Source organism: Dermacentor silvarum, chromosome 3 (assembly GCF_013339745.2).
Source record: "Dermacentor silvarum isolate Dsil-2018 chromosome 3, BIME_Dsil_1.4, whole genome shotgun sequence".
Lineage (NCBI taxonomy): Eukaryota > Metazoa > Arthropoda > Arachnida > Ixodida > Ixodidae > Dermacentor > Dermacentor silvarum.
In genome coordinates, this window is record NC_051156.1 from 224,480,082 (window position 1) to 224,493,884 (window position 13,803).

The following is a 13,803-nucleotide window of genomic DNA, read 5'->3' on the forward strand; positions in this document are numbered from 1 at the left end:
GGTGAACCCCTTTCAAGGTGCCTTGTCATCTGCACAATGAATCGTTTGTTAGAGCAGCATTACGCGGTGAAATTTTGCGTCAAACTGGGTAAAACTGCGAGTGAGACCCATGACAGGATCAAGACTGCTTATGGGAATGATGCCATGGGTCGATCAAGTGTTTTTTAATGGCACAAATTGTTTCGGGAGGGAAGAGAGCAAGTTGAAGATGAGCAACAGTCAGGAGGCCCTTCAACGGCAAAAAGGGAGGAAAACTTAGTGAAAGTAAGAAATCTTTTGAGCTCTGATCGCAGATTGAGTGTGCGGAAAATATCAGAACTTGCCAATTAAACTTGCCAGAAACTGTTGTGCATGAAATTGTGACCGCAAGCTTCAGATTGAGAAAAGTTTGCGCAAAATTGGTGACGAATGTGTTAACCGATGAACAAAAACAAAGGCATCTTGTGATTTGTCAAGAACTCCTTGACTGTGTTTGTGACGATTCAAATTTTTTTGACGATGTTATCACTGAAGACGAGTCATGGTTTTCACGAGTCGGAGCCTTCAGTGATTGGTAGAGTCGCTGGAAACACTGTGTTGATGCAGAAGGGGCATATTTTGAAAACTATTTAGTCGATGTGTCAAATTGTGAATAATTTTTTTTTTAATACAGTCCTACTACTTTCTGGACAAACCCTGTATGTATTAGAATTCCCTTTGATACATTGTCGTTCCTGCAACGTCACCACATGATACGTTGTGACTTTGGCGTATAATTACAAGAAAATGTTAAGTGTACCATCTATAACTTAAAGAATATAAAAGAAAATGTCAAACACGCTAAGCACCCTAGCTGCACTCTTTCGCCCACCATCATTGTGCGCTTCTAACGCGCCACGGCCTTGGTGGTGTGGTCTTGGTAGAAATTTCAGACATCTTACAGAGCGCCACTTGATATTTGGACTCCTCCTGCATAACCGTGTGTCAATTTGATCACAGAATGAAGCAAAAATAGCGATATTTTAGTTTTAATATGTCACCAGCATGGCATCGGCCATGTTGCCAGCGCATCCTCGAAATTGAAACTAGTGAGGTCTAGTTGATCCAGTAGTTGCCAGTCCCACCCAAACTGAAGGGCAAGATAAGCCAAGCCACGACGTGTTGAAAGGCTGCATGTCAGCTGCATTTGCTGGTTGTCGTGAGAGTTCAGCACGTCTAGCGTTTGTTCATTTACGTGTTAAATAGCGACATGGTCCCGGCAACATTTTCAAGCATTTTCAAAGGGCATCAACTGCACCCGCGATGCATGCACTGACGAGGTCGGTATTAACCCTTTGAGGGTCAATGAGGTAAATATACGGTGCCGTGAACAATTCGCAAATGGTCGATGCCGTATACACGCAGACAAATTTTTTTACGCTTTGTTGCCCAGTAAGTGCTGACAGCCTGTGTGGACACAAGAAAATTTTTTTTCGCTCCGTAGTCTCTTGATTTGAATTACATGGCTTAATTACGCTGGCCCTTCAGCAACCACTCGCGCATGAGCGGAAGCACAGCGGTTAGTTTTGGTTTTGCCTTGCCGGCTGTTTTCATTTGTCGCACTTGCAAAGACTGATGTCTATCTGGTTTCTAATCTCTGAAAGGGTCAACGCTAGATGCTTGCTCATTTATTGCTCACAGGGGTGCGATTACACCTGTTCACAGGCGGGTGCTGTTTATACAAATGATGCTGCCGTATACAAACGATGCTGCCATGCCAGCGATTCTTTTCTTGAGACTTGCGAAAACTGATTGCCCCTCGTTGGCGATGGGATGACGGATTACTGCAAGTTTATGACTTGGCTGGTTTTTCTGACGGGCAAACAACCATCGAGTTTTCTTGCGTGTGTTCACATACATGGTTCAATTACGCTATGGACGTGTGCCCCGGTTGGTCTTCTGCAAATGAGTCGAGTGGCGATTCCTACGATGCGAACAAGTGCTCAAGTGCTGAATTGGAACATATCTATTCCAGTGTATCTACTTTTTAATTTTTATTATAAAAAATTAAATTATGGGGTTTTACGTGCCAAAACCAGTTCTGATTATGAGGCACGCCGTAGTGGGGGACTCCGGAAATTTGGACCACCTGGGGTTCTTTAACGTGCACCTAAATCTAAGTACACGGGTGTTTTCGCATTTCGCCCCCATCGAAATGCGGCCGCCGTGGCCGGGATTCGATCCCGCGACCTCGTGCTCAGCAGCCCAACACCATAGCCACTGAGCAACCACGGCGGGTAATTTTTATTATAAGTAGTAATGCAAGCCCATTTGTATTCATGAATAAACAGAATTTTTTTTTTAATCACAGTATGGTCAGCCAAGAAAATTGAAGTAATACTTTTTCGAAGTAGGTCACTCTGAAGATTTTAAATGTGCAATTAAAAAAAATCAACCCTGGCATGTCGTATTTGGCGGAAAAACAATTGACCCTCAAAGGGTTAAGTGAGGGTAGCAGCAGACAGTGACTGTTGCAAAGAAACTCGCAATCCTTCAGCTATCGCAGCTGTCGACTTTTGTTGTGTTGCCAGGGGATGATGATTTGGCCCTAACATTGACTGTACTTCCGTCTATCTGTAGTGACAGCATCACAATTATCTAAATACGAACTGAGCAGCTCGTAGGCAAATGTACGCACGTGCAGCAACTCGTTGACAAACTTGGGCCATATTCTCAGACAATCACTTTTTAAGAAACAGTAGACTTCCGTTCATTCGACCGTGGTGCGACCGATGAAATCAATTGTGTTATCCGGTGAATGCAGAAAAAAAGCTATAGCACATCACTGATCACACACACACACAATCGACTCAAACGTGCACCCACTTTCCAGCTGTATAAATTAGAAAACTAATGTCAAGATGACATTAAAGCTCCTAAAAAAATTGAAATCCAATGCACATCCGATTTTTTAGCAAAAAAATGGCCAACAGTTTAATATGTGTTGCACAATGGCAGCATGTTTTTAAAAGCTTTACCACACAGGTTTTCATGTCAGCTTTGCCTTAATGCATCCTGCTTATACAGTAAAACAAACACCACAAAGGTGATTTTAGTTTTGTATCCGATTGCACCGCCCAGGCAATTTACGGCCCAACTTTTTGTTGTTTTTTTAAAGCACAAGTTAGAATTGAGTAAAAACCGTAATCAGACATTGTAAGCTATAGTTATTGCTTAAAAATCTTCCTAGAGCAGGCCGAAAATTGCCGTTTACGACGGGAGATGACATGCGTTTAATGCTTTCACTGTCTCCTAAACTCCGCCAAGACATGCTGCCACTATGAGGTTTTTACTAGAGTACCATAGGTGTCGGGCACATGTGGGCTGACTGGTCAAGTTGGAAATATTTGGCGAATGCAAATTTTAGAATCGAAATGACGAAAGTTTGGTACCACAGAAATGCACGAGTGCCGGCCAGGACTTGCGGTCAGGATCGAATTAACCGAAAGATCGAATTAACCACAGTCAAATTAATGAAAGTCTACTGTACTACATTTAGTTTTGGAGCACCAGACGCGTCGATGTGCAAAAGCAATCCTGGCACTGTGATAAGATAGCATGCTTGGCACTGTGCCAAGAATGCTGTCGCTCGTAGATGCCGCTGCGTCTGGTACTAGTCACGCAGAATCTTGCAAAAGTGAAGGTATCCCAAAAGTAATCATCCGAGAAAACGCCCTTTTCAGCCACTTGTGGAAAAGAGTCATTCTCTGTCGAATCCGATACTTCTGACTTTATGTGTCCCTGTCAATTCCTCATTAGCTGTTGGCGACTAGAAATCCTTTAGAGGCTGAGCTGTGCATAATGTGTTCATTTTAATATTTAACAGCATGTTCGTATGATTTTATATGCATGTTCACATTATATATTTCACAGGTATTACATTTTCTTTTCGCGGTCCTATGGAAAACATATTAGAGGGGTTCAACGATATTTACGTTTCGGGGTCACTACAAGTTTTCTCATTGTGAACAAGAAACATAGAACTGAATGCAGAATGAGCAAGTCACAGGGCCTCAAGTTGAGAACGAACCTGGCACAAGGCAGTGCACACACTCAAAATGGTGGAAAACAAAAATGTGCATGATTCAATTGATGTGGTACACTGACCCATTTCTTTCAGTGGGATTCAGCTGTGCCACCCCTTACTACCTAACCTGGCAAATATTACCCCACCTACCTGGGTGCCGTGAGCGAAACAGAAAGGTGTCCAGTTATGCAGTACAATTTTGATAAACAGGAGTGTCCCGCAGGGCTTCGCAGCTGTATTTCACGTGGAAGTAGCATATGGCTGTGTTTTGCAGAACAAACCAAATAAAAAAGCGGTATTCGTGTGATCTTGGTGCTTAGTTTTTGCAGATACCTGGACTAACAAAAGAATGTCAGCTCACAAGAATATAAAGCAGCAATAGGATGAATAGTTGGGCTATTTGGTATCCCTGCATTCTGTAACAGCGGAAACAGACAGCACACAAGGACAAAGAAGACCACAGTACAAGCACTGACTCGCAACTAAATAGAAAATGATCTGGAAGAGATGGCCTGCGTCATTTTGAGACAGGAAAGAGTCCATTAAAGCTGTTGCTATATGAAATGATGTGCCTATCACTAGGTTAAATAGGGGCACCAGCAGGAAGTAGAGGTGTACCAATCATCTGAGTTCCAGTGCAACCCATAAATGGTGCCTGTGAAAACTTTTGGCCCGCCAGAACACTGTTTAAGAAATACATGCTGCAAGGAAAGACGAAAACCGGCAAGAAAGGGACCTTACCATGGTGCATGTGATTTGCCGAGGGCAAGCGGGTCATGCTCCGGTGGGCAAGCTGGCCCGAACCCAGGTGGCCCAGGGAACGCGCACTAGCCTCCTGTGATGAAGTACCCAACATGCCAGCTGCCCTCGAAGCCTGACCAGCAGCATTGCCCAATGGGGCACGCCCTGCCGCCACAGCCGGCATGGTGGCACCCCGGTTGGATGAAAGATCGTGTCTGCTGCCACCAACTTTGACGATCGTGACACCTCCTGTCCGGTTCACCACCTGTGCTCTGAGGAGAGTGGGGGCATATACAGTCGACGTCCGATTTCCCGGACGCCCGAAATTCCGGACATGCCTGATTTCCCGGACTCATCTGTGGCACCGTCAAGTTCCCCATAGAGTCAATGTATTAAAGAGTCCGAAATTCCGGACGCTTATAGCCTTCGCCATCCGATTTCCCGGACTTCTTACTGTTAACCGCCGACCGAAAGTCACCACCGACGCCGCCATGTTGGCTGTTTTCATATCCTCGAACCATAGCCTCCTATATATTCTATGCCTGCCGGATTATCGGCGATCCCATTGGTAGCGGCCGTCGTCGGAACTATGGCGGTGGCGCCACTTACGTAGGATGGTCGCGTGCAAGCTTTTGACGTTTTTGGTACTCATAGGTGACAAAAAATACGTGAAAGTAAATAAAAATTGTGTAAATACTTATATATCTTAGTGTTGTAATAATATAGCAATATAAAGCGCTCATCGTCAAAACTTGGGAGGGGGGCGCCACTTACGTAGGGGTCTAAGGTGCGCTTTTTGAAAGTTTTTGAAAGTAAACTTCGCATTTTCGACGATATCGCTGCAAGAAAAAAACTTAGGGAAAGCAGCGAAACATTCACAGCGACGTTTCGAATTCTGCGGCTTCCAAAAAAGAAATCGTCTGCTACCACCGCAACCGCCGAATAAACCTTTGTTATGACAAGAGTGTGAACAACTTTCGTCGTCTGCTACTACTATCATGCGGCAGTTGCGACATCCCCATCACGAGGTTTGCCGCTCCCTTCAATATGCTGATTCCTACCCTACGTAGGTGGCGCCGCCATAGACGACGGCCTTTTCGGGCTCATCCGGCAGGCATAGATTATATAGGAGGCTATGCTCGAACCCACCATACTCGCATCGCAGGTGTGGCCAGCAGCACGACCTACTGAACTACAGACCTGCACAGATCTCCCTGCTCCAGCACGCCTGGTCTAGTTCACCCCTTTTCCCGCTAGGGATAGAACGTACGAGCAGAGTGGTGCTAGTTATAACCTGTTCGCTGTCGTCTGCTTCTGCGATCTGTTCCAGCGCTCGTGCCGCTATTTCGGCAGCCCCAGATCGTTTTTCACGAAAATAAAAAAGAAAACAAAATTTGCGAATGATTGCTTCTCATTTCAATCACGAGGTACAGTAGGAAGAGCGGTGCAAGAAAGGAAAACAACGAGTACAGCCGGCAGACGATAACATTTCCTCCCGTTGCCTTCGCAGTAGAGGAAAAAAAATCTGATTACCAGAAGATTCATAGGATAAAATATAGTACAATGGAGTAATAAAGAAATACAATAATAAAGAACTTGATATGTTGATATTTAAATAATCAAGGACATTTAAGAGAATCACGCAGACGATATGTATACGCAGACCACACACAAACTGCGTGAATCTGCAGACACTGCAGAAGGCATGTAACTTCAGCTTTAGCTACATGCAGCTTGCTTGAGTTAATTACAGATGGGATAACGTACGTAAACGATCACATAGTGGTATATTGCTGTGTGCCATCATGTAAATCAGAACAAAGCAAGGACTCTAGCATCAGTTTTCACAATTTCATAAAAGCTTTGCGATGCATATTTGACGGGCCGAACAAACACGTAAACAATCACTCCATCGGTGAGTTTTTTTTTTTTTTTTGTGTGTGTGTGTGTGGAGGGGCGCGAAATTTCAGCATAATATCAAACCTAGAAAGAATTCGTGGACTATTTTACGCATTATTACATACCAATACAATGAGTGCACTTAAACAATTTTTACACACTAGGTGTTGTCTTCGTAATTGTCACATATGCTAGCAGCCCGCTACAGAAGAGCAGGCGCACACATTCGAACATGGAGGAAGGAAAATGTATTCGAACGCCGCCCAGCCACCCGCCGAGTAGCAGACGAACAGGTTATAAAAGCGCCACCTATGGCCACCGGTTGAACGAAAGTGGGCGCAAGCTGCTCCCATAGAAGCGGGACATCTGTGCAGGTCTGTAGTTCCAGTAGGTCGTGGCCAGCAGCACCGCCGCACCGCGCCGCGGCTGCCGTAACCTCGAAACCGCACGTGTCAATCCGTTGCCAGCCGTAGCTTAGCCAAGCCAAACCTCACTGTGTTCGTTCGCGTGTTGTTTTGTCAGCTCTGCCAGCTCTGCGGTCGTGTCTGCGGTTGATCGTTTGCTGCTGCGCGCTATCTTCAGTGATCACGTTTCCCGACCTTCAGCATCCACCGAGTTCCTAGCTGTTTCGTGCTGCGCTTTTCGTCGAGCGGATTCGCCGTTTACAGCGATGGCACCGACTGCTCCTTCGTCTTCGTCCGCGCCTTCGAACGAACTGCCAACCGCGAACTGCCCTCCGTGGACGAACTGCCATCCGCGGACGTTGCCTTCGACGATCTGCGCGCTGCCGGCGTGTCGATTCCAGCCGGGATAACCTTTGAGGGCTTCGCCGACGCTGACAAAGACCTCGAGCTATGTGCGGAGTTGACCGATGACGAAATCATTCGTCAAGTTACGGAGGATTCCGACGACTCCGACACCGAGAACGAAGAGCCAGCTCCTACACAGCCAACGAGCTCGGAGTTGACGCGAGCACTGATGACATACCAAAGATCTTTTTATTTTTTATTCGAAAAGAATATTCAACAGAATTTCAAAGGCAATCTTTTTCAGTAAAATCCAGCTGAAAAATGCAGAAGCTTGCTAATTACATTTCCATTGTTATTCTTATTTCCTTATTAGCCATCTGTACTTGTTTAGTTTGCCAGCACAAGTCAAATACTACAACTCACACTTTAAGTTGCTTAGACAGACTGTTCAAGTAATCCCCACAGCTCTCACTGTCATCAGTGATGATAGTGCAGCTGCTCATGCCAACTTGCGTCCTTTGCATGTGGACAAAATCACCAGAAAAGGTGCAAGAGGACCAGAAATGTCATAGGCAGGAACCAGCATGGTATGATCATCTCCAGACACTTTCTAGTTCCTAGGTTCCTTGCAATCACTTGCCTTTTCTACTTCCCTTCGTTTATTATGTGTTTTTATATTTCTGCTTGTACAGACTTTCTTTTACATTTATCCAGCCTTGCCACAGCTGAAAAAGATGCAATCGCTGCAATATAACAGATAGACCTCTATGTGTGCAGAGTTGTTGAAAGAACAGCTCCCTTTGCACATGAACTGTTTAAGGCAAGGTTCTCTGCAATTTGAAGTTTCGTTCTCTCCTAAAGAACCCCACCCTCTCCCTACCCCTGCGTGTTGAAGCTCCCTTCTCCCCTTCTTCATGGTCGCCCATTCTCCTCTTTACGAGTTGCCATTCTGCGTTTAATAGTTAGTGAATAATGCACACGGCGCCTGCAAACTCACACGCCGCACTACCTTAGTCCACATAAAGCGCTTCGTGATATGGTGGAGAGCCAAATCGGCGTTGAGATTTTTGGCTCCGTCACAATTGCTCCGTCGCCGCTGCCCATGCAAGGGCTGCTCCGTCCGTGCTGTCATCCTCTGTGGTGTGGATGCTAGCTGCGAAGTGATCCAATTCACGTCACATGTCACGTGACTGATTTGTCTGCGATCATGTCCACCGTGTGAATCCAGCTTTATCAGCATCACCAAAGAGGGGGGGGGAACAGAGCCGCTGGCCGATGTTATGACGTGGACGAGTTTGCATCAGCGAATGGAGACAGATTCTGGAAAGGTTTGAGCATTGTCGTTTCTGTGGGTAATACGTGCAAATTTTTTCTTCTTTTCGGGCTGTTGTAATGAGGTGCGGATTTGACATAGTGGCAGGTTATAAGAGAAAAACATGGTATACATACAATTTCAAGTCAAATTACCCACTGTGTGCTGCTTTTAGGATGGAAATCACAGAATGCTTGACTAAAAGAAATTACATACAGCCAGAGTGGACCTTCCTGCCAGATAAAATTGTATTAACAATCATCCAGCCTGTCAGAAGCTCCCTGCAAAGTAGAAGTAAAAAAAATGTTTCCTGCTCGAGTGCAGAGGGTTTCAACTGGTTATGTGTTTCCATTCATTGTCCCTTCAAGTGACTGGAGTCTGCACAAATGAACACCACCTCCTCAGGTGGTGTTCATTTGCAGCATGTGCAGCTTTTATCGTCTCTTAGCTTGTTTTTATTTCTTTTATGCTAATTTATTCCACGCCAACAGATTCAGTACAGTACAGTACAGTATACATGTAGTGCAGATTCAAAAAAGTAAAGTAGAAGCCAACCTGTGGGCTGCTGTGGCGGCATCTGCCTTCAGCTGGTGCAGGTAAAAGCGAATTGTGGATGAGGCCACTGGCTCTGGTAGCTGACTGCAGATCTGAAAGGAAGAGAAAGGAGACATTAGTCTTTTGACACTTGGCTTGTAAACTTTATTTAGCTATTGTTGGACTGTTCTTCTTTGCAACAATAAACTTCAGGAGAATTGTGACTTGAAATGGTTGGTACGGCATCTTTGAAAGCCGAACAAGACAGTGCGAAAACACAAGACACAGTAAGGCGATACATGTATACAACCATCTGGATTTATTGCAGGGATTGCAATATGTAAGTGCTGCTGAAATAAACAAACAAGAGATAAGAGTGATGTAAACAATCACAGTACAAAAAAATGTAAATGGAATTCAGCAGTGCATGCGTGTCCCCATATGTGCCCTGTGTTTTCACACTGCACCAGTTCTCTTTCGAAAAATGCAAGGGTAACTGTACTGCGTTACATCATCCATAAAACCAGCTATATAAGAAATAAATAAAAACCCTTCAGGAGCCAATTATGGCAGCTTTTATTTGCACTTTCACTATCATTGAAAACAGGCGACCAGAACAGATGAAATTTTAAAAAATTTTCAGTGCTTGCACTGTACCCACTAATGTGGGTGCATATTAATTAGGCTACCAGAACAAAATTGAATAGCAATGTGCTTGGAAAATGCCCAGCCATCTCAGTTCACTGTAAATCAATAGAGGCAAAACAACGACAGAACAGAACTATTCAGACCACAACAAACTGGCCCCGCCAGCGAACATCCTGCTGTCTATAATATTCAATTTCCCCTTTTCTTCTCTAACACAGTGATGTTGCATCACAAGCCTAGTCAGAAATGCCCTTAGATTAATGTAATGTAGCACAGTTCAGACACCACTATTTTTGTCTGTGCTAGCAATTCTGAAGGGTTATGTGGGTGTACACAATTGCAGGCAATGACTAAAGGGGATAACGGGAGGGTCACTCTTTTACCAGTGTACCTTGCCTTTAAGCACAAGATGACTGGACTGGTTTGCATTGCCAACCACATGTGTAATCAACTGAGCATAAAGAAGACAACATGCCTGTCCAGGTAAGTTTAATACAAATTTAAATGACAAGTGTACAACCGTATAATTCCCTGACAGACAAATGGTGCCGTTTCGCAATTACTTACAACTGTGTCAAAAAGTTCACGGAACACAAGTTCAGAGAAAAAGCTCATTTTATGGTAACTTCAGGCATGCAGCCTCCAATTCAATGAAACACTAAATTGGTTGCACATACTACTTCAGGCTAGAACTCTCATTTCCAGGCTACGTACCAAAATACTTTCCCAATTAATTATTATTATTATTATTATTATTATTATTATTATTATTATTAGATTCTGTGCTCGGTAGACTAATGATGCCAATAGTGCACTGTCCCATATTTTCCTTACATTTCTTTTTTTCTATATAGTATTTTCCTCTTTCCTTGCCACGTCCATCCAAAATAGGTCACGGGCCACCTACGAGCACACTGCACCCCATTTTAACGTGTGCAGCAATTTTTAACATGTGCAGAGATATGCACCCAGTGAATGCAAAAATGGCAGGAATTCTGATAGCTGAGCTCTCGAACGAATGACACCGATCTATCTCTTAATTCTGCTGCATCCCTCAAATGATTGCTTAGACACTACTAGCACCAGCTGAAGGAGGATGATGGTAGTGTCGGAGGATGATAGCTGATCATGAAATTTTAATTTGACTAATGGAGACCCCCAAAATGAGCCAGGACCGTTGTCAGCTGTTCGGCGGCAAGTTTCATTTTCTGCCTGTTGGCAACTTACTGAGTGCATTATAGCTGACAAGACAGGCATAACACGCACGTTATGCAGAGCAGCATCACTCGACATGACACGAACCACAGCCAATACACTTTTGTTGAGCAACTTTAAAATGGCTCGTCAGTGTTCGCTGAACTTTCTTTTTTTCCAAGTTTGTAAACAAGTTCTTTTGAAAGTTAAAAAACGAAGCCGCCGTTTTCTCACTCAACTGCACATTTGCGATGAAGCCCCGAAGAGTGTCTAACGCTGCGAGTGTGTCGCCAGCAGTTAAGCACCGGTCGCCGCAGCTGTCACCACCTCCTTTGGTCCGCATGACACCAGTTTCCCACGCGCACGTCACTGAAGGGGCAGCTCTCATTGGTCTGCTTCGTTCACGGCTCGTTTGATGCCGGGGAGCGCGGCAATTTAAATAGGTCCAGGACCAATCCCTCCCACAGTACGAAAAACCTGCTTCAGGACAGCTTTTTGGGGCATGCGCTTTGCCGCCGCCGGCGCGCAGCACGCGTCTCTCCGGTAGTGTCACTGGCCCTTAACACATTGTTCGTAGGTCGTTGGAATGTTTTTATTAGGGATGTGCGAATATCAAAATATTCCAGTACGAATCGAATACAAATACTTAGCTTTGAATATCGAATCGAATATCGAAGATTGATATACAGTATAGACCGCTTATAACGTAAGTCGCCGAAGTCGTGAATATCTGCACTATAAGTGGTACCGCACTATAACCAAAACAACGATTTTCAAGCCCTGCACGTATGCAAAATGTGCAGGGCTCCGCCGCTTCGCTTCGGACCAAGCATGTAGACACGCCTTGTACTATCGCGCGCACATCGCGATTACGTTTTCGACAGTGAGCTGGCGAAAACATAATCGCGATCTAGCCGGTGCTCTTCCAAGTTCGGCAGCTTTGCACCGAGTCAAAATGAAACAACTGCTTGCCGCAACCGCTGCGGAAAAAACCGTGACCGCTATCGACGCGATTATGAACGGCGACTTTGCGGTGCTGACGTGCCCGACACACGCACCGAGTCTAGACTAATTAACTACCATTCGCTGCAACAACTGCAGTCGAAACGGCGGTCGCTATCTATGCGATCATCGATGGCGACTACGCAGTTCTTTAGGCACGCGGCTGACGCGCGTACCAAGTAAAAACGAAACTACTGTTTGCCGCAACCGCTGTGCAGAAAACCGCGGCCGCTATCGACGCGATCGTGGATGACGACTACGCAGTTACGAAAGCCGGCGGCCAACGCGGTGTTATGCGCAGCGGTAAACGCAAGAATACAGGCTGTAAAGACACAAATAGGCTCGAAGCGTTCCGGCGTTGCTGTCATTCGCGTACGATTTCAACTGATGGCTGTGGCGATACGGACTCCGCCGCTTCGTTTCGGTTGGACGCTAGCGTCGTTCTTGCTCTTTTTCGTCGCACATTTACGGCGCTCCGCGCTCACCGAGCTCCGAAAGTAGTCCAAATTAACCGACGTGCGGCCAAATAAGTCCAAATTAACGAGAGTGTGGTTGCATTGAATAATGCATACGCCGGCCGGGAGCACGCACCTTGTTGAGAAGCATGCTCGCTGCCGCCCTTGTCGGCGAGATTTTCCTGCGGAAGCCACATTATAACCGGTATTTCATCTCACGCAACTGCACTGTAAGCGGTATGCGTATACATGGAGTTCTATGAGAGGGTAAATGGGAGTCGGAAAAGGCCGCGTTGTAGCCAGTTCTACACAATAAACGGTTACGTTATAAGTGGTCTATACTGTACACATGTAATTATTAGCAAGTTGGGTTAATTCGTTATGTTGGAACATTGCAATCACATTGTCAATCTTAAAAAGCTAGACTAGTAAGCCGTTATACTCAGGCATTGTTCATTTGGCTCATGTTCGAAAATTTTGTAATTCCCACTAGCTGTCCTTGCCAGCCCTATGCCTTATTATACCACATGAAATGCCCGTAAACTCGGTGGCATTTGACCCTGCGCCAGTCGTTACTCATCACACTTGCTGTCAAGCAATAAGCTCAGAATTGGGGGTGGCACTGCAAAAAAGTTCACCCTCACTGCCCGCAAACCTGTGCCCCTTGCTAGCGAGAGGCTGGCTTTCCCGCAAAGTTTAGACGTCTGGTGGATAAGTGTGCTTTACAGGCGAAATTTCGCTAGCAACACGAAATTATCGCAAAATTCAGCACGAAATCGCCTCAATATTGTTAGATTAGAAGAAAACAAATGCCAAGAACCGTGTTTGCTTCCGCACAGGCAGCAATATATTAATTTGATTCGGATATTTGTATCTTCAAATCGAATAATCGGATTTTTCAAATCGAATACGAATATTAAAAATATAAAATTCGATATTACTCAAACCATTCACACACCCCTAAATTTAATCTAATACACTTGAATATAAAGCTACGAGTTTCAGAAATAGCAGTTCGTATCATCCAATTGCAGGTGAAAGCACGATCGTATCAACTGCATGAAAATACATTGCTCCTATAGGGCATTGGCCAGGAAAAGAAGAAGAAACGTATCATCCCGAAAAACGTATTACGCAGAATCATATCAACGAGGTTCCACTGCACTTTGGCATCTACCAGAAAGAGGCAGTTCCCACTAGGTAAAAACATTTTTTTTTCTTTGC

General features: G+C 45.0%; 1 protein-coding gene across 4 annotated transcripts in view; it reads right to left on the minus strand.

Annotated features, from left to right (window-relative positions):
* Positions 1-13,803, minus strand: part of LOC119446784 (ventricular zone-expressed PH domain-containing protein homolog 1) — a 70,029-nt gene that overhangs the window by 37,578 nt on the left and 18,648 nt on the right. For all 4 annotated transcript variants that reach the window (XR_007466171.1, XR_007466169.1, XR_007466170.1 and 1 more), the window contains exons 8-9: positions 9,302-9,393; positions 4,787-5,058 (exon numbers count right to left, since the gene is read on the minus strand). Coding sequence is in view for 1 of the 4 variants with exons in the window: in XM_037711332.2 (XP_037567260.1) it covers positions 4,787-5,058; positions 9,302-9,393 (364 nt within the window). In the remaining 3 variants the exon portion in view is untranslated. The remainder of the gene's footprint in view (positions 1-4,786; positions 5,059-9,301; positions 9,394-13,803) is intronic.